The following is a 26,632-nucleotide window of genomic DNA, read 5'->3' as shown; positions in this document are numbered from 1 at the left end:
TTAGCCTGCGGTGTGACCACCTCTCTATTCGTGCTATCCATGATAATTTCCGTCTCGCGGATGCTCCACAGTGTCCCCAGTCACCACTCCAGCTCCAAAACCTGGGCTTCGAGCAGCTGGAGACACTTCCTACGCACATGCTGGCCCCGGGCACTGGAAATGTGCCCGGCTTCTCACATAGAGCAGGAAGAGCACACCACGGCTTTGAGTTCTCCTGCTAGGACTTACCCTTTTAAATTAAATTAAACCTTTTGGAAGATACTTAATATCAATTACTCTTGGGCCCTTCTTCCCTGCTTCTCGTTGTTACAGAATATAGCCCCTACAAATGATGAACCACAAAATAAGACCTTAAAAACTAAAAGCAATAAAAGTAGTAAATGCTTACCTGGCCGTACTCATAGTACTCAAAGGATCACCTCGTTCCCTCCTCACCGAACTCCCTCAGTGACCCCTGCTCTCCCAGCTCCTCTTCAACTCCCGACTCCTCTCGTGCTCCTCTTCAACTCCCGACTCCTCTCACGCTCCTCTTCAACTCCCGACTCCTCTTACGCTTCTCTTCAACTCCTGACTCCTCTCGCGCTCCTTTTCAACTCCCAGCTTCTCTCACGCTCCTTTTCAACTCCTGACTCCTCTTATTCCCAGTCCTTAACTCAGCAAAAAATGCTTCATTTAAGTCCACGGCCCAATCGCCCTTTTCGTTAGCTGTCGGGGTAATTACATCCTCAAGCTCATTTTCCGAACTCAAATGCGGTAACTTCTCATTTCAATTTAGCAAAGTCAAAATGGCATTTTTGTGCATTAACAGCACATTTCCTCTCTAATAAAAATCTCTTTTAGCCATTTCAAGGATGTTGTTGAGATTCTTTTTATGTTCACACAAAAGTTTTTCATGCTCCTGCTTGGTTTGATCTTTAAATTTTTTATGATCTTGTTGTTTCTCTCAATTCCATTTTGAACAGATCTTCCCACTTCTTTTTGAGCCATGTCAATTATTTTCTCCCTGTGGAGTTTCATTGTTCGTTCTAACCCTTCAACTCTTTTGCATAATCTACAAACTATATCATGCCTTTCCTCTACAGTTTTTGAATGGTGTTTTGCAAACTGTCCACTTGCCTGGATTCCAACAGCTGTATTTTGTGTATTAGCACCGGCAAGAATTTGTAAATCAGTGTCTCTGATCATTGTGTTACTCTCAATAAGAGGTTGTGGTGGAAGAATTAATCCAGGCTGGTCTTTTGGTTCAAGCTGGTTTATTTCAAGACAACTCCTCAGTGCTACTGACTTCCAAGTAGCTTCCACACGGTGTTCCAGCTGCATCTTTTTGTTCTATTTAGATGGGATAATCAATGTCCATCACCTGTTTAACTAGCAATTGTCTTTAACGAGGTGATTGCCATATTGACACATTGACCTGTAAGGGTCATTTTGCGAATCAGTCCTTTTGTTGACAGTTGACAATTTCCAATTCTTCAGGCACTTTAGTTGTTTTCATATTGTCCATTATTGAGGTTGATACACCAGTAATGTTACTTGGACCAGTTCTTTGCTCAACTGGAAAACAATTTAGCAAGGAGTTTTTACTCACAGGAACAACTTCAGAACTGTGACACTCCATACCATACATCTTCTCTTTCATTTTCTCCAGATTGGTTCAAAGTTAGAGAATCTCATGCTCTTTTCACGGCAAAGTTCTAAAAGTTTGTTAGTTTTGGTTTTTAATTCTGCATCCAATCAATTATTTTGAGTTACCAACAATTCCTTTTCTTGTTCAAGGTATTTTCCATGATATTTCACAGAGACTACTGATGCTTGAAGTTCAAGTTTTAATTGAAGATTAGCCATTATTAAATTCGCTTCTACAAGTTTATCATTTAGAAATTTCAAGTCCTCAGTCCAATGATCTACTCTCTGTGACTGCTTCTCAGTTGTTCTCACCAATTCTCTCTTTTGATTAGCAAACTCCTCTTTCATATATGAAAGTTGGTTTTCTACTTTAGTCATTTTGTCCTTCAATTGCTTGTTATCAGCAATAATTGTTTCATTTTTGGCCACATTAGTTTTCTGAAGTTTAAGATTAGCATGATTCACTGCCTGCTGCAATTGCCACATTACTGTCTCCACTAGCCAAATCATTACACAGAATAAAATCTTATCCTTCATTGGTGATCTAGGAATACTTCCCACTGTAACAATTTGGTTTACAAATTGACTTTGTAAGTTAACTTTGCACAAAGAAGCAGGTTCATAAATTCCCTTAGTACCTCTTTTTAATACTTCCTACTTCATAAAACTGTCCGGAACACACGTTGTATCTTCAGCCACCGTCAATGATTGATCCGCCCCAGTGTGTCTCAAAATTTTGATCTGTTTACTTATTTTGTTGGTGGAGTAAGGGAACACTTCTCCATTCAAGACAAAACACCCAGAACCTCAAATAACCTGACTTCCTTTACCAGTAACCAAAGAAGAATTCTCTAGACTATCCTGAACCATATCCCCCTTTTCTGTAGGTTCTGAGGGAACACATTTCATCTGTACCACTGCTACAGTTTTAACAACCATTTCCTTTTCTAATGCAACCTTTCCTGTGGATTCCTTAGATGTTCTTACTACTGCAATAGGTCTACCATTTATGCTCCAGCAATCTGCCCTAAGATGTCCCACCTTGTTACAAAGGAGACACTTCGGTTTTTGAATCTCACTTTCACCCTGAGCACCTTCCTTTCTGGTCTGAGGAGAACTTTCCCAGGAATTCCTAGCTGCCCCTTCTTTTCCCTGGCTATTTGCCTTCCTTTCACCTTCCCGTCTTCTATTCTTCTCAGGTTTGCAGGGATGCCAGAAAAAGGGTTTGGATCTATGGATCAGTTCATAATCATTGGCCATCTCTGCTGCCTGCCTAGCTGTTTTAACTCTGGTCTTCAAAGTGGATTTTAACTACAGGAGGAAGTGAATCTTAAAATCCTCTAAGAGATTTATTTCTCTAAGAGGTTCAGATGTTGTCCCTATCTTTAATACCAATATCTAATTGTGAAAATTACTCTGCTTCACCCTCTCAAATTCAATGTATGTCTTCCAAGTCTGTCTCCTTACATTTTGAAATTTCTGCCTGTACACCTCAGGGACCAGTTCATATGCACTTGCCTTTTTTTTCTGCATCATAGTCCACAGAGACCTCCTCTGACAGTGATGCATAAATCTCATGAGCTCTATGCACCAATCTACTCTGTAAGAGCAATGTCCAGATTTCTTTTGGCCACTTCATTTGCTTACCCACCTTTTCAAATGAAATAAAGAATGTCTCAACATCGTTTTCCTCAAACTTCGGGAGGGCTTGTACAAATTTAAACATCCCCCTACTGGGCTTTGATTTGGAGATGGTTGTTTCACCATCAGAACCTTGCTCAGCATCTGAGGCCACGCTTTTAAAGTCCAGCCTTTTAAGTCGGTATTCCCTTTTTCATTCCTTCTCTCTCTCCTCCATTGCTAACTTCTCCCTCTGGAGCTCAAGTTCTCTTCTCTTATCTCACTCCCTTTCTTTCTCCTGCCTTTCTGCTTGCTCCCTTTGAAATGCTCTCTCTTTTTCATTTTCTTCTGGCCTTTTCAACTCCAACTATCTTTTTCTTTCACCTCCAATTCAAGTTTTTTTCATTTGCAACTGAATCTTAACTTATTCAATTGATACACCCTCTGGAGGACATGGTACCTCTGGTATCCCTTCCAATTTCAAATGCCACACTATTACCTCAAATATATCTGCTTTCCTCACCCCAATGGATAATGCTAACTCCAGCTTATCCACCAATTCCATTATCTTACTCTTGGTTAATTTCTGTAAACCAGTCAGAGTTACACCTTCCATCTGTGAAAAAAAAGTCTTAGCAACTTCCAAAGCCATTATGAATTCCAATCTGTATAACATACCTCACAGCAACTCCAATTCCTATGTCCAGCACCTCGGTACCTCCACGTACTCATTGAAAGGATTCACAGATCCCACTAATGTTCAAGAATTTCCAATCCCACAAGAGATCTCACCTTATAACTATGATGCCAGATGAGCCTCCACTCGATGATCCCAGCTGATTTTACTACTGGGCAAATTTGATCCTAGGGTGGAACCCAGCTTGATGGATCCGAACTTCTATTTTTTGTTTAGAAACATGGAGAGTAGCTAGTGAACAGAGCCAAGGAGTCAGCTGATGAACTTTTAACAAAAGAAAAAAACATTTATTAAACAAGAAAAAAATTAAGTATATTACAATCCTTTTTCACCCACCAATACCCTTTACAGATATATACAGATTTGTAAGGATAACACAAGTTACAAAAGCTATCTTATACTCTAATGTCCACAGTGAGTACACAGTCCATGCAAACCAATAGGTGACCTGTGGTCAGGCACACCACAATCTGAAAGCAAGTGACAGATGCCATCCCAAACGGATGCTATGGATCCCTCATCAACAACCCCCAGACACTGAGCCAATTGTTCTACCTGAACTCCATCTTTCACACGAGGGTTTCCGATCTCCACAGGATTGTCAGTCAGGCTCACAGTATGGCACATTTGTGTGAACTGGAAGCTACATATATTAATTCACAGGGCCCTGTTCTTTGCAGACAGAAAGAACATGTAAACACATTGTGCCTATTTCAGCTAAACAAAATACATCATCTCCAAAATGATGCTTCCATTCAGACGCCTTCCACAAAGGTCCATCTCCAGGGTTTCGCACACGCGCTTTCATGCTTCCTTCCATGCACACTCTCAAATGCTCAGCCATACTAACAGAATACCACTGCTTCACATGCTCATAGTAAAGAGTTACAGACCTTTAGCTGCCTCCTTGGATCTTCTGGCTTCTCGCAAGCCTATATTGCTTTAAATCTGCGTCCTGCAGCTTCTCTTGCTTGGAGTCTTTCTCTGTTCCTCATTCGTAACCACTGAACAGGACCTTTTCCAGGTTCCTGCTTGGTCTCTTTGAATAGAAGATTGTGTTGGGACCCCTATTCTGTTCTTTGAGAAAACTTGCTTCCTGCAGTTCCCTCCTGTCCAGCTTCTTCTGGCAGCTGGTTTCAACTTTAATTTGAGACTTGCCATCTGACCCTATGCTGCTTCTTCTGGCAATTCCTTTCAACTTTGGAGCACACTGACCAACTGAGCTCAAACTGCTTTCTGTCTGTCTGTCTGTGTGTGTGTGGCCTCCCTCTCTGGACCTCTGTTTCCTAACACAAACATGGGCTGGTTGGGTACGCTCTGTACCTTGCCCATTGCGAACAGCAGCTGGGACATGCTGTTTGATACGATCCGCCAGTCTTTGGGATGTATGGCCTACATACCTAGCATCACACTGGCACTGAAATTCGTATACCACATTACTCATTTGTGTGATAGGCAGAATGTTTTTTTTAGCTTGATAGCAGCATCCTGTTCATGGTGAATACCACTTATGTTGCTACTGCATAGTAGCAGCGTGAAACAGCTAGCTTCACCTGTTGCTCAAATTTTTGAGATACCTTGCTCTTCCAGGGTAAACTGAGGTTGACTGGGCATTTTCCAGGGCAGAAAGTGACGGTCATAGGCAAGTTCATGAGTTCGCATGATATGCAGTGCAAAATGATCTGACCAGGGTAGCCATTCTCCTGCAGGATGACTTTGATGTGGCCTATTTCAGCACCGAGCTTGCATGGTGAACAAATGGCTCGGTCCTATTTACAAGGTTGTCGATAAGACAAATCTTATTCGGTGGAGCTGTAAGAATCCCAACGCATATATTGACCAGTGAAGGTAGGCTTGCGGGAGACTGGGAGAAAACCTCCCGGCAGCTTTTTCAACTAGTACATCTAGGAATGGGAGTTTCCATTTCAAAGGTGAATTTGAGCGCAGGTTGGAGCCCATTAAAACATGTAAGGAAATTATTACATACAGCTGTGAATTTAAATAGTAACTTTGAGCAACAGGTGAAACCAGCTGTGTCAAACTGGTACGATGCAGTAGCAACACGATGGTATTCGCCACTGACAGGATGCTGCCATCAAGCCAAAAAGATGTTCTGCATATCACACAAATGAGTAATGTGGTATACGAATTTCAGTGCCAGTGTGATGCTAGGTATGTAGGCCGTACGCCCCAAAGACTAGCGGATCATATCAAATATGTCCCTGCTGCTGTTCGGAACAGGTATAGACTGTACCCAACCAGCTCGTGCTTGCAAACGCAAAACAGCGTCTGACGTTAAACGTGATTCCGTGATTGGACATTTCTCCTCACTGTGTTAAGAATTATGCTGACAACCAATTTAGGATTGTCAGTCAGGCTCGCAGTATGGCACATTTGTGTGAACTGGAAGCTACATATATTAATTCACAGGGCCCTGTTCTTTGCAGACAGAAAGAACATGTAAACACATTATGCCTATTTCAGCTAAACAAAATACATGACAGCCATTCGCTGACTCATTCCTCAGGGCAATGTCTTGACCAATCAGGGTCAAGCTGCCTGGTTTAAATTTTAAACAATGCTTGGCAGTTAACTGTCAGTCACCATCACTAGTGCATTCTCCATGGAAACGCCTCTACCAATCAGAGTCCACTTGCCAACCAATCAGCACTCTCTTCACATATAGTATAAATTGTTGTTTTCCCCTTATATTGTTAATCTTGTGAAGTCTCCTGATGAGTGCAAGGCTAAAAGCTTCAACATGTCTCTTTTTTTCAGCAATACATATTAAAATTATATTAGCTGCTACCAGATGTCCTAAGGACAGCTGTCCCAAAATTTATCGTGGGTTCTAGCAATCTTGCATCATAACAATGGTGATAGGCAGACAACCCTTACAATTAAATGCTAGTGACCGGGCTGTGCTTTATGAAGAAGTTCCTGGTTGCCTTGAAATTACAGGGCCTCAATCCACACATAAGGCAAAAGACAGCAAGGGAACTGATCCAGCAGTGAGGACTCCCTGTATCAGGAGTTCTCACTGCTTAGGATGGGCTGGTATCCAGCAGATTATGGAGATCCATATACCAATTCAGGTGAGGAATGCCAGCCTTCAAGCACTTGGATGAGGAACATAAGAGTTGGCCTCAAGCCAGGTTAGCAAGCCAGGCTCCTGTTGAAAAGATTTTATTTTTAATTTCAGCAAATCTGGACCATGGTTGCACATGGGAGATGCCTGGGGACACCCTTTTTAATGTAAGATGTCAGAGTTATCAACCACCTACGTATCAGAATTTCTTTTATAAACTGCATATCCTACATAAACAGAAAATCTTCTTACTAAATTAATGATCAAGTGCTGTCTGATCACAGCAATTTTATTATCTATGTCAGTGATCATTATCTAAGCAGCAGCTATGATGCTTTCATCATGCGACAGTCCACAGTGCCTGAACTTTTGAAGAGGACAAAACACCAGGAGGGATGGCCCTTAGGAGACCAGACCTAATTTCTGCAATGATGGTTGCTCTTCTAATTGAGAACAGCACATGAGTGCCTTTGTATGGAAGCCTGACAATCTTTTTGGTCCCCACCATTTCCAGTCATCTACCCTCCTCTGGCACACTTCCTGCAGCAGGACCTCCAGCTCTTCAGTATCAAAGCAAAGAGTTGTCCATATATTTTTGCTATACTGTGATGAACAATTAATACATTTTTTTTCAATTTTGACAGTCTAATTTAACCACAAATGGCAACCTTTAGAAAAAGCTGGCACATTAGATTTTATAACCTTTAAACTCTCTGCTCCCATGTGCCAGTAGTTTATTCAAATTAGGCAAACGTGACCCCTTTTGTAAAATTTGCTGTGACCACCTTCTGAACAGAAGGTGCTTTTTTTTTATGAATTTACCTGGAGTTATACCTGAATAGTGTCAGAAAGCCATTGCACCAACCCAATGAACTGTGTCTGGGCTGACATGGTGGTTTTTAGTCTTGGAAGAATCCTGTGTGTAAGATCAAGACTTAGCTTTTAGCACACAGTCACCAATTGTTCAGGCATTTAACTTGTAAGACAGTCAACTCACATATGATAGTTGGACCTTCAGTGATCCCAATTAGAAAAACACATGGGGCAGGATTTTTCCATTGGTGTGTGGGGGCAGGCCATTGCGATATTTCGTTTGGAGTCCGGAGTCGGCTGCGTGCCTGCCGAAATGTTAAGGGCCTATTAAGTCCATTAAGAAAGCAACTATTGTCATTAGTAACGCTGCCTGTCCAACCTTAAGGTTGGCGGGCAGGCAAAAAGCCCAAGTAGCTTTCATGTTTTTCAGGAAACCTCATCCACGAGCTTGGTGAGATTTCCTGAAGGCTTTATGAAATAAATAAATACATTTTCTCACCTTTACAGGCATGTCCCAACTCTTGTGACACAGTCACATGTTTAAATAATTTTTTACATCATTTATTTTATTGTTTCAATGTCCATTCAATCTCCCTCAGGCAGCTCCATGCCTCAGAGATTGCTGCGTTCTTTCACGCGCATGTGCGAAAGAGCGATTGCCCCAGCTCTCCCTCCTCCCCTCGCCCACACAGGTAGCGCTAAGCACTACCAGCTGCATATTACGCTGGGCAGGCCTTAATTGGCCCGCCCGTGTAAAATGACGGCGTGGAGCCGATCATGGGTGGCGATCGGCTCTGCACTTGCCCCTGCCCGCTCCTACCCAGCCCACCTTCCATAGAAAAATCTTGGCCATGCTTTCAGGAGTTTCAGGACTTTCAGGAGTTCCTGCAGGCTAGACTCCAGGCACGATTTTTTTTTGTTTTAAATACTCTAAGACTCCAGGTATACTGCAGGGCCCAGGTTCAAATCTTTTGCACTGAGACAGGAGCTTTTGCACTATTATTAAAATGTTAATTCCTGTTATTTTTCAGGACATTTATACTTTTAAGCAATTAGAGGTATATAAACTGGATTGTACAGAAACAAAGATGTATGTGAAGCACACCATTTCAGGTCACAGAAATGCATACAAAAGCATTTTTACAGCTTAAACAAAAAAGTTTATATTTATTCAGCACCTTTATCATAATAAAACACTCCAAGGAGCTTCACTGGAGCATTATAAAGCAAAGTATGATGCTGAGCCACATAAGGCAATATGAGAGGCCAGATGACCAAATGTTTGGTCAAAGAGGTAGGTTTTAAGGAATCTCTTAAAAGGTACAGAGGCAGAGAGGTGTAGGAAGGGTGGGTGATTAAAATCTGGGTTGCTCAAGTGGCCAACTCACAGGATAGTCTATATAGGTATAGAATAAAACCTGAAAATAAATGTTAGTTTTTTAAAATTCATTTACAGGATGTGGGTGTTGCCCATCCTTAATTGCCCATGAGAAGGTGGTGGTGAGCTGTCTTCTTGAACCGCTGCAGTCCATGTGGCGTAGGCACCCATAGTACCGTTAGGGAGGGAGTTCCAGGATTTTGACCTAGCAACATTGAAGGAAATTTTGTTTTATGTAATGTGTGTTCCCCCAAATACCTATATTGTTTTGAATTTTATTGTAAGCACTTGCATCCAGGAAGCCAGATTAGGCCCAAAACAATGCTAAACTGAAGAGTACCGCTCTTAAGTCCCTGCATGCTCATAGGGCCAGAACATATTAATCTGATTTTCATTTATGGTTCATTGATATTGAAGATACTCATTTTGTTAGGGGCAAAAAGGTAGGTAATACTGACATGATTCAAGATATATATTTGTTGCCGTGTATTAAGATTTGTGACCCTCCAATTTATTATTTAAATTATGATACTATTTCCAGCAAATTAATTGATATTTAATTTGAAATAGCTGAAGTATATTGTACTTTAAATATATTTTTAACATGATGTTTCTGACTTTTTTTACTTCCATTCAAAAAATTAACTGCAAATAACACATGGTACACATGTTGCAAGCATAAAGATCATTTTCATCAAAATATTTTGAAAATATATTTTTTTCCTACTGAATGACCTCGAATGAATGTCTTTACCCATACTCTGTGTATCTCCTTTACCCACTCCCCTCCATCCACCCCCCTCTAGCTATAAGGACTGAACCAAGAAATGATCAAAGGGGCCAAGGAATGACCAGATCACGAGCACACACTAGTGCAGGTAGCCTGTAGTCAGTGGTGGCTCTGCTCCTACTGAATTCTTCATAAATTTTATCAACTGTTTTCTGCATGACAAACCTGGTGTAGCTCAAGTGCAACATTCAGAACCATGACTAGATGGATAATAAAAGTTCAAATTTGTGCAAAGCATGAGCAGACTTGGAGTCAAATTGGGCCATAAATAGCTTGTGGACCAAGAAAGTGTTTTGCTATTTTAATGATGGCAAGCTATATACTAAAGTGGATAATGCTTATTTTATTAATTGGGCAATGTTGCAAATAAATTCTGTTACATTATGAGTTATATATCTGTGTACATAAATATTATTCAGTGTATATAAAAGAATAAAGGAAATATATGATATTTAGGTATATATAAGGGGAATACTATTGCTTTAAATGAAAAAATAACATGTTTTATATATATTTAAAGGATCTGAATCAACTCGCCCCAGGTCAGCAAGGAGCGGCACTGCCACACCATCCACTCCTGGATCAACTGCAGTCACACCTGGCACACCACCCAGCTATTCCCGCACACCGGGTAGCAGGACCCCTCGCACTCCCGGCACTCCTGGTACACACAAATCTCCCATTCTTGTACCCACAGAACGGAAAGTGGCAATTATCCGCACTCCTCCAAAATCTCCCCTTACTCCAAAGCAGCTCCGAGTGATCAACCAACCAATGCCAGATCTGAAAAATATCAAATCCAAAATTGGATCAATTGACAACCTTAAGCATCAACCCAGAGGAGGGCAGGTATGAAACTAGAATATTACTTCCATAAAGCTGTATGATTTGATAGAAATCATGATAGTATCCATACAAAGCTATATTTAAAGAAAACTATATTAGACCATAGCCTTTAAATTGACAACACTACACTTCTTTTTTAACTGTATCCTTTAATTTTAAATCATTGTACATTATAATACTAGACTCACCATTGCATATCTGGTTATGAGGTGGGGAAGAAATTGAACTGGGATTGAACTCTTCAATTTTGAAACTGAACTTGGAGCTAAAAAAGCTTCATGATAAGTAAAAAAAAAAAAGGCCTCAAAACTTGCTGTAGTTCAATCAAGTGTTGCAATGTATTGATTTAGAATTGTGACTTCCTTAAGTGCATCACACATGGAGATTTGCAGTCAGTCAGTATTGCAACACTATATTTCACAGCATGAAATTAACATGTAACAAAACTTTAAGATAAATGGCTACATTGAGAGATGAAATATTTTGGAGCCTTAGAAGGAACGAAAATAGTTTCTAAATATTTGTTGCCTTTCTAAAATCTATATGGACAAAAGGGGACAGGAAGTAGTGGGTGAAAGTTGGATGCAAGTTAACCCAATATGGAGGTGCAAAAGAAAACCTATGGGGCAGAATTTTCTCCCCGTTAGGGGGGGGAGTTGATGGGCTGGCGCATGCGGGCGCGCTTCCAATCGGCGCCCCCCGATTGGAGGCGCAGCGCCATTTTATGTGGGCAGGCCAATTAAGGCCTGCCCAGCATGACGTCCGCAGGGAAGCGCTATGCGCTCCCTGTGCGGGCGGCGGGGAATCCATAAAATCAAGAGTGTGCTCTTTCGTGCATGCGCACGAAAGAGCACACTCATCTCCCTGAGGCTAAGTGCTGCCTCAGGGAGATCGGCTCTACTTTCAACAATATTAATATAGAAAAAAAAAATTCCCTTACATGTCCCCTCATGTCACATGAGTTGGGACATGTTCATAATTTCCATAACAACTTTATTAAAATTTTTAAAACCCTACATGAAACCTCATCCCGCCAGTGGATGAGGTTTCATGTTTTTCCTAGTTGCCACTGGAGCTCCTGGCCTGCCCACCAACCTTAAGGTTGGTCGGGCAGGTCCTTTAATTGCTTAATTGACCGTATCAGTGGCCTCAATTGGCCATTGACAGGCCGGCGGGTGCACAGCTGATTTTGCTGCACCCCCGCCTTCCTGAAAATTTAAATGGGGCAGGGTGACGTCTGGAGTTCTGCCTGACGTCATCCCGCGTCATTTTACGTGTCGGCAAGCGGGCCCCACCCCCGATCGTCGACGGTAAAATCCTGCCCATGGATAAGTGGCAGAGTTGTATAGCTCCCAACCTTTTGTTTTATTGTTGGAGAAATGAATATCCTGCTTTGTGTTTGCCACTCCAGATTACCCTCCCTGCAAGATAACTAGACCATTCCTAGAAGGAAGTGGTAGCTAGGTTAGTTCTGCATTAAGTTCCTATAGGATCTGGGAACTTATAGAGAAGAGGTCACCATATTTCAAGGAATATAGGGCCCAACAGTGCCATGTATCAAGGTTGCATACCACTAATTGCCACCAGTCAACCATGTTGCCTTTTTAGCGTTGACTCACAGTAAGCACTTGCAAACCTACTCTTTTGTAGCATCTCAGAACACGTATTCAAGCTGCAGCTTACAAGCCTTGGTATCGAGGCTGAGCTGATTAGAGAGAGTCACTATTTATTGTAAAGGGTAGGTCCAATGAACGGAATTGAATTTATTGAGGAACTAACTAAGGTAGTGGGCAATGGAATGTCTATGGATGTAGTTTATGTGAACTTGCAGAAGGCATTCATTAAGGTTCATGTAACCGTTGGCTAAAATTAAAGATCATGGAATTGAAGGCAAATTATTGACCTGGCGAGGAGATTGCTTAGAGAGTAGAAGGTTATTGGGTATGTACTCAAAGGAAGAAAGTGACTAGTGGCTAGGTGGCATTCCACAGGATCTGTGCTGGGGTCTCTGTTCACTACATCTATTAATGACTTAGATAACTCATTAAAGCACCATACATCATAGTTTACTGACACCAGCAAAATTGATAGTATTATAGTAGTATAGATGGGAGCATAAAATTACAAAAAGGCATTGATAGGTTGAGTGGGTGAAACTGTGGCAGATAGATTTCATAAGGACATAAGAAATAAGAGTAAGCCATCTGCCTATTTGAACCTGCTCTGTCATTCAACAACATCATGGCTAATCTATCTCAACTCTATTTTACCCCACCATCTCCATATCCCTGATTCCCTTGGTATCCAAAAATCTCTGAATCTTTGTCTGAAACGTACTCGATAACTGAGCATTCATTGCTCTCTAGGATAGAGAATTCCAAAGATTCACAACTTGAAACTTAAATCAGGGAAAGATCCTTCTTCAGCATCTACCCTGTCAAGCCTCTTAACAATTTTGTTTCAATGAGATCACCTATTCTTCTGAACTCTGGGGAATATAGGCCTAGTCTGTGCAATCTCTCCTCCATAGGACAGTCCCCTCATCTCAACTGTCCAGTGAACCTTTGTCACATACCTCTAAAGCAAGTATTTCCTTTCTTAGCTAGACTGTACACAGTAATCCTAGTCTCATCAATGCTCTATAAATAGCAGCAATAACTTCTTTACTCTTATGCTCCAAACACTTTGTAATCACTTTGTATTGACTAACATACAGTTTGCTTGCTGTATCTGCATGTCAACTTTGTGATTTGTGTATGAGGACATCCAGATTGCACTGAATACCAATATTTGCCACTATCTAACAGTTTAAAAGTAATTTCTAGACTATTTTTCCTACCAAAGTAGATAACTTCACATTTCTCTATATTATATTCTAACTGCTGCATTCTGGTCCACACACTTAACCTGTTTATATCCCTTTGCAGCCTCCCCAAAGCTTAATTTCTCAGATGGCTTTGTATAATCAGCAAACTTGGATACGTTACACTTGGTCATCTCATTTAAGTCATTGATATAAATCATAAATAGCTGAGGCTCAAGCACTGATCCTCACGGAAGCCCACAAACTTGCAAATGACCCAGTTTTTCCTATTCTCTCTTTTTTGTCCATTAACTAATCCTCAACCCATGCTAATATTTTATGCTCTAGCCGCATTAGCTCTAATTCCCTGTAATAACCTCTTATGTAGCACCTTACAAATGCCTTTTGGAAGTAAAAATACACTACATCTACTGGTTGCCCCTTAGTTACCCTGTTAGTTACAAACTCAAAAAAAAAATTATCTAAAACTATTTACCTTTTATAAATCTGTGTTGACTCTGCCTAATCATGTTATGATTTTCTAAGTGCCCTGTTATCATATTCTGAATAATAAATCCTTGCATTTTCCCTACCACAAGTATCAGGCTAACTAGTTTCGAGTTCCCCATTTTCTTTAGACCATAAGACGTAGGAGCAGAAGTGAGCCATTCAGTCCATCGAGTCTACTCTGCCATTCAATGAATCTAGCCCCGGAAGAATCTTATATGTTTCAATAATGTTGCCTCTCATTCTTCCATACTGCAATGAGTAGGCCCAACCTACTCAACCTCTCCTCATAAGAAAATCCCTCCGTACTGAGAATCAACCGAGTGAACCTTCTTTGGACTGCTCCCAAAGCCAGTACATCTTTCCTTAGATAAAGGGACCAAAACTGTTCATAGTATTCTAGGTGTGATCTAACGAGTATCTTATATAGTTTTAGCAAGACTCCCCTATTTTTATACTCCATTTCAATTGAAATAAAGGCCAACATTCCATTTGCCTTCCCTACTACCTGTTGAACTTGTAAGCTAGCTTTTTGTGATTCATGCACGAGGACCTCCAAATCCCTCTGTGCTGCAGCTTTCTGCAGTTTTTCCCCATTTAAATAATATTCAGCTTTTCTATTCCTCCTGCCAAAGTGCATAACCTCACATTTTCCCACAGTATATTCTATCTGCCAAGTTTTTGCCCACTCACTTAACCTGTCTATATCCCTCTGTAGACTCTTTGTGTCATCATCACCACTTGTCTTCCCATCTATTTTTGTTTCATCCACAAACTTGGTGATAATACATTCATTTCCCTCATCCAAGTCATGAATATATATTGTAAATAATTGTGGCCCCAGCACTGATCCCTGTGGCACTCCACTAGTTACAGGTTGCCATCCTGAAAATGCCCTCTTTATCCCAACTCTTTGTCTTCTATTAGCTAGCCAATCCTCTATCCATGCTCAAAAACTACCCCCAACACCATGGGCTCTTACCTTATTAAGTATCCTTATATGGGATACCTTATCGAACGGCTTTTGTAAATCCAAATATATTACATATACAGGTTCCCCTTTATCTATCCTGCTTGTTACCTCCTCAAAGAATTATAATAAGTTTGTCAGGCATGGTTTCCCCTTCATGAAGCCATGCTGACTCTGCTTGATTAGATTATGCATTTCTAAATGATCTGCTATTACATCCTTTACAATAGACTCTACCATTTTCCCAATGACGGATGTTAAGCTAACTGGCCTATAGTTACCTGTTACTTGTCGCCCTCCCTTTTTGAATAAGGGTGTTGGCAGTTTTCCAAACCTCCGGGACTTTACCAGAATCTAAGGATTCTTGAATCATTACTGCCAGTGCATCCACTATTTGTGCAGCTACTTCCTTTAATATCCTAGGATGCAACCCATTAGGTCCAGGGAACTTATTGGCCTTTAGTCCCATTAATTTCCCTGGAACTTTTTCTCTAGTGATAGTTATTGTGTTTATTTCCTCCTCCACTTATGCCCCTTGATTATTTAGTATTTTTGGAATGCTATTAGTGTCTTCCACCAGGAATATTGATGCAACGTATTTATTCAGCTCCTCTACCATTTCCCCAGCCTCATTCTGTAAGGGGCCTATGTTCACTTTGGCTTCTCTCTTCCTTTTTTATATATTTAAAGAAGCTCTTACTGTCTGTCTTCATATTACTTGCTAGTTTACCCTCATAGTTTATTTTCTCCCTCTTTTTTTTTTGGTCATCTTCTGTTGGTTTGTAAAATTTTCCCAATTCTCTGGTTTACCAGTAATCTTTGCCACATTGTATGTTTTTTCTTTCAATTTGATACCATCCTTAACTTCTTGGTTAACCATGGTTGGTTTATCCCCTTCCTAGAATCCTCCTTCCTCACTGGGATATATCTTTGTTGTGAGTCACAAACTATTTTCTTAAATGTCTGCCATTGTTCATCAACGGTCTTTTCTGCTAAACTCCTTTCCCAGTCCATTCCAGCCAACTCTATTTTTCCTTTGTAATTACCCTTATTTAAGTTTAGCACAGTTGTTTCCGACCCAATTTTCTTACTCTCAAACTGAATGTTAAATTCTCCCATGTTATGGTCGCTGTTTTCTAGGGGATCTTTTACTCTGGGATCATTTATTAAACCTGCCTCATTACACATTACCAGATCCAAAATAGCCTGATCCCTGGTTGCATCCACAAAGCATTGTTCTAGGAAACTGTCCCAAATAAATTTTATGAATTCCTGCTCATGGCTACCTCTGCCAATTTGATTTTCCCAGTCTACATGAAGATTAAAGTCACCCATGATTAATGTACTGCCTTTTTTACATGCCCTCATTATCTCCTGATTTATTCTGTCTACAGCATAGCTACTGTTAGGGGGCACTACTCCCACCAGTGTCATCTTCCCCTTGTTATTTCTTACCCCCACCCATATGGATTCTACATCTTCTGATCCAAGGTCATTTATTGCTATTGTACATATTCCATCTTGTACTAACAAGGCTACCCTACCACCCTTTCCATCCTGCCTGTCCTTTCAAAAAGCCGCAAGCCCCTGAATATTTAGTTCCCAGCTTTGATCTCCTTGTAACCATGAGCAGAATCTTCTGTTTGGCAAGCAGGGGGTGGGCCCCGCACGCTGATACGTAAAATGATGCACGGTGACGTCGGGTGTGCATCCTGACATCACCACACGTCATTCCGATCTTCAGTTCGGCAAGCGCGCTCGGAGTCAGCTGCCCGCCGAACTGTCAAGGCCATTAATAAACTAATTGGAGTAATTGTCAGGGCTGCCCGTCCAACCTTAAGGTTGGTGGGCAGGCGGCCTTCGTATTTTTCGTGAAACCTAATCCATGGGTGGGATGAGGTTTCATGAAGGTTTTATTAATTCAATAAAAATTATCATGAAAATTCATAAACATGTCCCAGCTCATGTGACTGTCACTGTGAGGGGATATGTCTGGATAATTTTCTTTTATCTTTTTTTCAATGTGTCAGTATGAAATTAATCTCCCTGAACCAGCTCCGTGCCTCAGGGAGATTTCTGCGCTCTTTGGCACGTCATGCTGGTCGCCTTAATTGACCCACACAGGTAAAATGGCGGTGCGCAGCCGATCACAGGTGGTGATCAGCTCTGCGTCCACTCCTGACCGGCCTGCCCGATAGGGAGAAAATTCTCTCCCATGTCTCCATAATGGCAATGTGATCACACCCATTAACCTCTATTTGTGCCGTTAATTCATTTATTTTGTTCTGAATACAATGTGCATTTAAGTAAAAAGCCATTAATTCTGCCTTTTTATCATTTTTTTCCCCCTTTGACCCTATTTGCTGCTGGGTTTTTTTATGTTTGGACACTCTGTCCCTTCCTGTCACACTCTGGCTATCATTGCGTAAATAATAGCCCTGCAATGCTGCCATATCCTTTTGCTTTGTAAGCCTACATAACACCGCACCCCCCCACCCCCCACCACCACCACATTTAGTTTAAAGCCTTCTCTACAGCCCTAGTTATGCAATTCACCAGGAAACTGCGCCCAACACGGTTCAAGTGAAGCCCATCCCACAGAAACAGCTCATTTCCTCACCAGTACTGGTGCCAGTGCCCCATGGACTGAAACCCATTCCTCCCACACCAATCTTTGAACCACGCACTTAACTCCTTGACTTTATTTACCCTATGCCAGTTTGCCTGTGGCTCAGGTAGTAATCCCGAGATTATTACTTTGGAGGTTCTGCTTTATAATTTAGCTCCTACAAGTTCATTCAGCAGAACCTCTTTTCTAGTCCTATCAATGTCGTTGGTACCAACATTGATGACGGCAACTAGATCCCTCCCCTCCCACTCCAACTTCTTCTTCAGTCCTGAAAAGATGTCCTTAACAATGGCACTGGGCTGGCAACACAGCCTTCAGGACTCATGTTCATGGCTGCAGAGAACAGTATCTATCCCCCTAATTATACTATCTCCTATCACTACCACGTTCCTATTTCCTCCCCCTACTTGAATGGCTCCCTGTACCATGGTGCCATGGTCAGTTCGCTCATCCTCTCTGCAGTCCCTGTTCGCATCCACACAGCTTGTGAGAACTTCATAACTGTTTTGACAATTGGAGGGGCTGAGGCTCCTCGAATGCTACCCGCTGCGTCCCCATATCTGCCTCACCTGGAGTCACATCCTCCTGTCTGTGCTCACAAACCAAATTTGAGTTACCTAATCTGAAAGTTGTGACCACCTCCTGGAGCAAAGAGTCCTGGTAACTCTCCCCCTCTCTGATGTAGCGCAATGTCTGCAGCTCGGACTCCAGCTCCTCAACTCAGATCCAAAGTTCCTTGAGCTACAAACACTTTCTTGCTCCTTTCCTGAATAGTGAGGTTAGATTTGCTAGATTGCAATCCGTGGGGACCGTTCTAGAATCTAGGGATATTGGAATATCAAGACCAATGCATTCATTGTCGCTGTAACAACCTTTCAAAAATTCTACAATGCAGGCCAAGGAATTTGTCAACTTTTAGTCCCATTAAAATCTCCAGCGCTATTGCTATAGTACTAATTTCTAGTTGCTATGGTACTAATTTCTAATTTAGTACCAAGTTCCTGGTTCTCACTGGACCCTTAGTTCTCCACTCTTTCCACAATATTTTCTGTACTTTCTAATGTGAAGACAGATACAAAATATTTGTTTTAAGTGACTGCCATTTCTTTGTTTCCCATTTTTATTTCTCCTGTCTCTGCCCACATTTACTTTTGCTAATCTCTTGCTTTTTACATACCTAGAGGGGCTTTTGCATCTAGTTTTATGTTTCCTGCTAGTTTATTCTCATATAATCATAAGTTCAACAACTTAACAGTGAATTCTGCCCTCCATTTTGATTCCTTTTTTGCCAAGTACTGGTCTGTATCTTGTTTTCATGATTTTGCTTTTAGACAGAGCTTTCTTTTATTCTGCCATTTACATTTACTCTGGACCAATGCTTCATTTCTTCACTCTAATCATTACACTCCCTTTGCCTTTTGTTCCATTACATCTTTGTCATTTAATTTCTCCCACCTTCTAACCTATCCCTGACCTCTTCCCTTTGTTCTACCTGACCATTTTCAACAGCATAGAACCCATCACATTTATGCCTCTTCAGTTCTGAAGAAGAGTCATATTGGACTCAAAAGATGAACTCTGTTCCTCTCTATACAGATGTTGCCACACCTCCTGAGATTTTCTTGCACTTTTTTTAATTTTAGATTTCCACCCACCACAGTATCTTCCTTTTCTGTTTCTTATATTTTGTTTTCTGTCTTTACCTTTCTACCTCATTTTCCTCCTTTCTGACACTCCTTAAAACTGACCTCTTTGACCGAGCCTTTGGTCACCTGCCTTAATATTTCCTTTGCCGACTCGGTGTCATATTTTGTTTTATCATTCCCCTTTGAAGCTTCTTGGGGCAGTTTATTATGTTAAAGACTCTATAAATACAAATTGTAAATTTTGTTTCTGTTAATTGATCACTTTTTGCTGAATCCTAAAATCCTACAAATCGTCAGCTTACTACTCTTTTTGGCAAGATTATAAGCTTCTTCCTTTAATACTATCTTTAACTTCTCTAGTTAGCCACACTTGGACATTTTTTCCCCCCTATGGAATATTTTTTTTACTCATTCATGGGATGTGGGTGTCGTTGGCTAGGCCAGCATTTATTGCTCATCGCTAAATGCCCTTGAGAAGGTGGTGGTGAGCTGCCTTCTTGAATCGCTGTAGTCCATGTGGTGTAGGTTCACCTACAGTGCTCTGAGGGAGGGGGTTCCAGGATTTTGACCCAGTGACAGTGAAGGAACGGCGATATATTTCCAAGTCAGGATGGTGAGTGTCTTGGAGGAGAACTTCCCATGGTGTTCCCATGTGTCTGTTGCCCTTGTCCTTCTAGGTGGTGGTGGTGGTTGTGGGTTTGGAAGGTGCTGTCTAAGGAGGCTTGGTGAGTTTCTGCAGTACATCTTGTAGATGGTAAACATTGCTGCTATTGTGTCAGAGGCGGAGGTAGTGTATGTTTGTGGATGGGGTGCCAATCAAGCAGACCACTTTGTCCTGGATGGTGTCGAGCCTTTTGAGCTGCACTCATCCAGGCAAGTGGGGAGTATTCCATCACAATCCTGGCTAGTGCTTTGTAGATGGTGGACAGTCTTTGGGGAATCAGGAGGTGAGTTACCTGCCACAGGATTTCTAGCCTCTTACCTGCCCTGGTAGCCACAGTATTTATATGGCTAGTCCAGTTCAGTTTCTGGTCAATGGTAACCCCCAGAATGTGGGGGGGTTCAGCAATGGTAATACCATTGAACGTCAAGGGGCAGTGGTTAGATTCTCTCCTGTTGGAGATGGTCATTGCCTGGCACTAGTGTGGCATGAATGTTACTTGCCACTTGTCAGTCCAAGCCTGGATATTATCTAGGTCTTGCTGCATTTGGACATAGACTGCTTCAGTATCTGAGGAGTCACAAATGGTGCTGAACATTGTGCAATCATCAGCGAACATCCCCACTTCTGACCTTATGATGGAAGGAAGGTCATTGATGAAGCAGCTGAAAATGATTGGGCCAAGGACACTACCCTGAGGAGCACCTGCAGTGATGTCCTGGAGCTGAGATGATTGACCTCCAACAACCACAACTTTCCTTTTATGGGGTTCAGCTCTTTTGTCCATGTTTGAGCCAAGGCTGTAATAAGGTCAGGGCACAAGTGGCCCTGGTGGAACCCAAACTGGGCATCACTGAGCAGGTTATTGCTAATCAAGTGCCGCTTTCAAGATGACCCTTTCCATCACTTTACTGATGATCAAGAGCAGATTGATGGGGCAGTAACCAGCTGGGTTGGATTTGTCCTGCTTTTTATGTACAGGACGTACCTGGGCAATTTTCCATGTTGCTGGGTAGATGCCAGTGTTGTAGCTGTACTGGAACAGCTTGGCCTGGGTCGCGGCAAGCTCTGGAGCACAAGTCTTCAGTATTGTTACCGGAATATTGTCAGGCCCCATAGCCTTTGCAGTTGCCTTCTGTCGTTTTTTGATACCACATGGAGTGAATCGAATTGGTGGAAGATTGTCATGTGATACTGGGAGCCTCTGGAGGAGGCCGAGATGGGTCATCCACTCAGCATTTCTGGCTGAAGATCGTAGCAAATGTTTCAGCCTTATATTTTGCACTGAGGCTCCGCCATCATTGAAGATGGGGATATTTGTGGAGCCTCCTCCTCTGGTGAGTTATTGAATTGTCCACCACCATTCACGGCTGGATGTGGCAGGGCTGCAGAGCTTAGATCAGATCCATTGGTTGTTGAATCGTTAGCTCTGTCTATCACTTGCCGCTTATGCTGTTTGGCACGCAAGTAGTCCTGTGTTGTAGCTTCTCCGGGTTGACACCTCATTTTTAGGTATGCCTGGTGCTGCTCCTTGTGTGCCCTCCTGCACTCTTCATTGAACCAGGGTTGATCCCGTGGCTTTGTGGGTAATGGTAGAGTGGAAGATATGCTGAGCCATGAGATTACAGATTGTGGTTGAGTACAATTCTGCTGCTGATGATGATGCTGAGTATATTTTCATGCCAATTTGAATGATTAATTACATCTTAACCTTCCTTCCTCAGCAATAGCTTTTGGGCAAAGGATCCAGATGGGGAGGCTGGGGGGAACAACATTTATACTAAGACTGTACCTAGCAACCAAGATTCAGTGCTAGGACGACTGCTGTTTTTGGTGTATGTAAGGCCTTGCTTGGACTTGTGGGGTAGAGGGCACAGTTTCAAAATCTGCAGACTGAACATAACTTGACAGTGTAGTAAACAATGAGAAAGATACTAATAAATTTCATGAGGACATGTACAAGTTAGTGGAATGGGCGGATCCGTAGCAGGTGAATTTCAATGCAGCAAAGTGTGAGATAGTAGGAATGAGGAGAGACAATCCATGCATAATGGAAAAATTTTAAAAGGGCTGAAAGAAGAGAGGGACCTTGTTAGGGTGCTTGTGCACAGTTTTATGAAGGTGGCATGACATTTTAATCAAAGCAGTTAATATAGCATAAAGACCCTGGGCTTTATAAACAGAGACAAAGAATACAAAAACAGGAAGCATGCTGAGTCCATATAAAACACTAGTGTGGCACTAACTGGAGTAGTGTGTCCAATCCTGAGCACCACAATTCAGGATTATTCCACATGTTAGAAAAGTTGTTTGTCATTCAAATTGGCATGAACACATACTACCTGGCCTGAATAAAAGCAAAATACTGCGGATGCTGGAAATCTGAAACAAAAACAAAAATAGCTGGAAAAACTCAGCAGGTCTAACAGCATCTGTGGCGAGAAAAACCAAGTTAACATTTAGAGTCCGTATGACTCTTCCTTGGAGCCTACTACCTGGCCTGAAACTACTTTCAGTCCCCCAATGACCCCTGCACCCCAAAAAAATAAATTTTTAAAAATTTGGTAAGAGAATGGCTGAGACCCAACTTAGAAATAGATTTTGTACATGCCTGAGCCCTGAGGCAGTAAGAAGGGAGACAGATTTTCTCAGCTATAGTTCAATTGCATCGGATATGCTGACCTGCACGTTGGCAATTAAACTGTAAAGAATAGTCCTGGTACAAATGTTGTCCCCCCCTCCATCAAATCTGGATCCTTTTCCCAAAAGCTATTGCTCAGGAAGGAAGTTTAAGATGTAACTAATTTTGTCATCGCTATATTTATAATTGGTATATCAGCCATGTTGCTGATTACATGACCTCCACTTTCTCTGGTCTGCCAAAGCGGATTCAGGTATCAGACCCCTTATCCTGCATCCCAAAACCCAGAAAACAAGGTCCTGTGCTGGAAACTGATGAACTGGAAATTTTGTGGCATTGATGACTGCTTTCACTTATACTTGTAGGTATGTCGTAATGAATAATGGAATGAGCCTCTTATTGCACAATTGTGATGATTTTATGTAGGTTAACTAAATTGTTCTTGTTATGAGAAATAACATTGCAGTTCCATTATTTTATGCAAGCTTGTGAATTTGGAAAGAAATCTTTTTTGATTTCTCAATATGTAACTTCAGTTATCCTTGGAAAGTGCATCTGTCATGTGTTTTAGGTTGTTGCTAGGAAGTAGGGTGAGAAGAAGGAATGCCCAGGCAATGGGTTCTTACCTAAAATCTTCTGTTAGATTAATCACTGGGCAAAATTGACGTTTTCCAAAATGGGAGGTTAACGTTGCAGTACAAAATCAGTGAACTGCTCTATTATAAAAGAGCATTGGCCATTTCTATAACAAGAAGTAATTGTTTGTAGTGCTGTCATCTTTTAGGTTCTAATTTGTCAATCAAAATCAGACTCAATCATGCCTGACATCTATTAAGTGGTGATTGCTTAAGGAACACAGTTTGGCATGCATTTAAGGATTGGTGTGTGTGTATCTATGTTTATGTATATCTATTTGATAGCTTAATTGCTGTCTTATATTTGCACATGAAGCTTTTTATGCTGCATTTTCTTTTATTTTATGTTTTAATTTGACTTGTACAACACCATTGAACAAGCTGTTTATGAAGGCTTCATGGCTATATGCAATTACTTGCAGAAATGTATGTTTAAAATTGAGGTGTGATAACTTTTAAAATCTGTACTGCTAATTTAGCATGTCATTTATCAATTTGTTGCAGTATAAATGTGAACAAATTAATTTTATATTTAGTTTAATGTTAACCTTAAACTATATTTGAGGAATGGTAATTTCACCTTCTTTGAAATAATTTTATCCAATAAAAGTTTGTGTTTGAACTGCAGGAACCATCAATCAAAGCCACTTGCCAATTACTGATGGCTTTTAATATGAAGGAACATTTTCTGAGCCCAATTGAGATTAAAGCATTTAATAGAAAATTGGAAATAAAATTCGTTTTTATAAGCAGAAAATGTTTAACCGTATGTTTTTAATATTATATACAGTGGGCATCATCTCACTGAATGACTAGTGTGTAGATATTGATTGGTAAAGTGCCTATCATTTCCAGGTACATATAGCAAATGTAAAACCTGATTTTAGCCATATTCAGCCAAAATGTGGCTCGCTGGACAACGTACGTTATTCTCCCCTGGTTGGAAACGTGAGTCACTTCCTTACTTTTAAAACTGACAATTTATTTGACAAACAAATTCTGTAATTACTGTATAAAATGCTTAACAAGACATATATGATATTGCTTGCTTGCCTTTTTGATCAAAAAGAATGCCTTTTTTCTTTGCATCATTTCATACTTTGAGATGTTACTGTGGTCTATTATTTGACTTTTTAAAACAAAGGATGGGTACCCATTTATTTTAACAGAATTACCTGGAAAAACTCAGCAGGTCTGGCAGCATCGGTGGAGAAGAAATCAGTTAACGTTTCGGGTCTTCATGACCGTTCGGCAGAACTGAGTATAGTTAGGAGAAAAGTGAAATATAAGCTGGTCTAAGGTGGGGGGGCGGGGGGAGAGAGAAGTTGAGGGTGTGGTGATTGTGGAGATAAGCAAGCAGTGATAGGAGCAGATAATCAAAAGATGTCACAGACAAAAGGATCAAAGAGGTGTTGAAGGTGGTGATATTGTCTGAGAAAAGTGCTAATTAAGAATGGAAGACAGGATACTCAAGGTACAGCTCTAGTGGGGGTGGGGTGGAAAGACTAAAAAGTTTTAGTTTTAGATTTAAAAATAATGGAAATAGGTGGGAAAAGAAGAATCTATATAAATTATTGAAAAAAAAGAGGGAGGGGGGAGAAACGGGGTGGGGATGGGGGGAGGGGGAGTTGAGCTGTAGAGCTGTACCTTGAGTGTCCTGTCTTCCATTCTTAATTAGCACTTTTCTCAGACAATATCACCACCTTCAACACCTCTTTGATCCTTTTGTCTGTGACATCTTTTGATTATCTGCTCCTATCACTGCTTGCTTATCTCCACAATCACCACACCCTCAACTTCTCTCTCTCCCCGCCCCCCCCACCTTAGACCAGCTTATATTTCACTTTTCTCCTAACTATACTCAGTTCTGCCTAACGGTCATGAAGACCCGAAACGTTAACTGATTTCTTCTCCACCGATGCTGCCAGACCTGCTGAGCTTTTCCAGGTAATTCTGTTTTTGTTTTGGATTTCCAGCATCCGCAGTAGCTTTTAGCTTTTTGTTTTTAACCCATTTATTTTATGTTGGCCACATTGAATGTAGCTGTGTTTAATCATATTCTGACTGTTTTATTTTAAGAGAAAGTAACAAAGAGATACTATGCGATCAACATTTATAGAAGGGATGCTTGTTTTCAGCAATGATAACAACTTTAACCTGCTTTTGCCTTATCCTCTCTATTCATACCCAACACCTGATGAATAATTCTCAGTCATTTCACTGTTGTTAGATTGGATGTTGTGAATGCTTATAATTTTCAAGAAAGTTACATTAAACTGTATTTAAGATCCAGAGATCTCCAATCAAATAGTTTGATTAGGTGTAATATACACAAATGGGTTAGAGATGTCTTACACACTGTAGAATTGTATAGTTTAGTTGCTCATATTCTTATTCCCAGTTTCTTTATTAGTTGTTCTGAAATGGAAATATAACTGTTCAGTACATAATTTTAGGAAGAGAAGTGTATCTTTTTTTTACAGATTTGTGCATTATATCACTCAATTCCTCTTTTCTCCAGAAAGCCATGTATTTCTCTTGAATCCATTTAAAAAGTTTGATTCAGTGGTTTTTCCTTTTAAGATTTTCCATAAACCTATTGCCCGCTGATTGAGTATTTTCCCCAAGCATCACTGATTTCTAAACTCCTAATGCATAACTTGTTCCTCCCAGTTTTTGAAGCCTTCATCTTGTGAGCAATTCCCCTGGTTATTTTTTATCAACTTCCACCCGAATCTTGAAAACTTTAATTAAATCAGCTCAATGCTTACCCCCATCCTCCTCACCCCCAACCCGCAGAGAAAACATGCTCATCCTCCTCATCCTTTCCTTCACCTTAATTTTCTGATACTGGACATTATTGCTATTGTTTGTCTCCATATCTTTGCAAAGACAGTTATATCCTCCCTAGCATTAGGTAACCACAAAATCACAGCATTCCAGGTGGAATCTAACAATTGCCTTAAGGGCAATAATACAGTCTCTTTTGATTTGCACTATATTACAGCACTAACACAACCCAATAACTCACATGCCTTTTGTTCTGCAGATAAGTGCACATAGCTCCTTAGATATAGCCATATAAGCCCTAAACCGTTTTCTTAATCAGCACTCTACTAATATTGCAGTGATACACAATTCTCCCTTTTGTTCCTTGCTCTTGTAGTAATGTACATTCAATAAACATTTAACTACATTTGCCATGGACAAGTACATTTACCTAAAGTAGTAAATCCTTCCGAATTCATCTGCATTATTCCGCATTATTTGCCTTGCTTATTA

The 26,632-nt window shown here is 40.9% G+C and overlaps 1 protein-coding gene across 1 annotated transcript in view; it reads left to right on the top strand.

Moving 5' to 3' along the window:
• The window catches only part of LOC144686467 (microtubule-associated protein 2-like), a 355,161-nt gene that overhangs the window by 314,796 nt on the left and 13,733 nt on the right, over positions 1-26,632 (top strand). Inside the window, exons 14-16 of the mRNA XM_078551724.1 lie at positions 10,029-10,100; positions 10,533-10,861; positions 24,206-24,298. Coding sequence (XP_078407850.1) covers positions 10,029-10,100; positions 10,533-10,861; positions 24,206-24,298 — 494 coding nt within the window. The remainder of the gene's footprint in view (positions 1-10,028; positions 10,101-10,532; positions 10,862-24,205; positions 24,299-26,632) is intronic.

Source organism: Cetorhinus maximus, chromosome 11 (genome assembly GCF_964194155.1).
Source record: "Cetorhinus maximus chromosome 11, sCetMax3.hap1.1, whole genome shotgun sequence".
NCBI lineage: Eukaryota > Metazoa > Chordata > Chondrichthyes > Lamniformes > Cetorhinidae > Cetorhinus > Cetorhinus maximus.
This window is presented reverse-complemented; position numbering and strand designations above follow the sequence as displayed.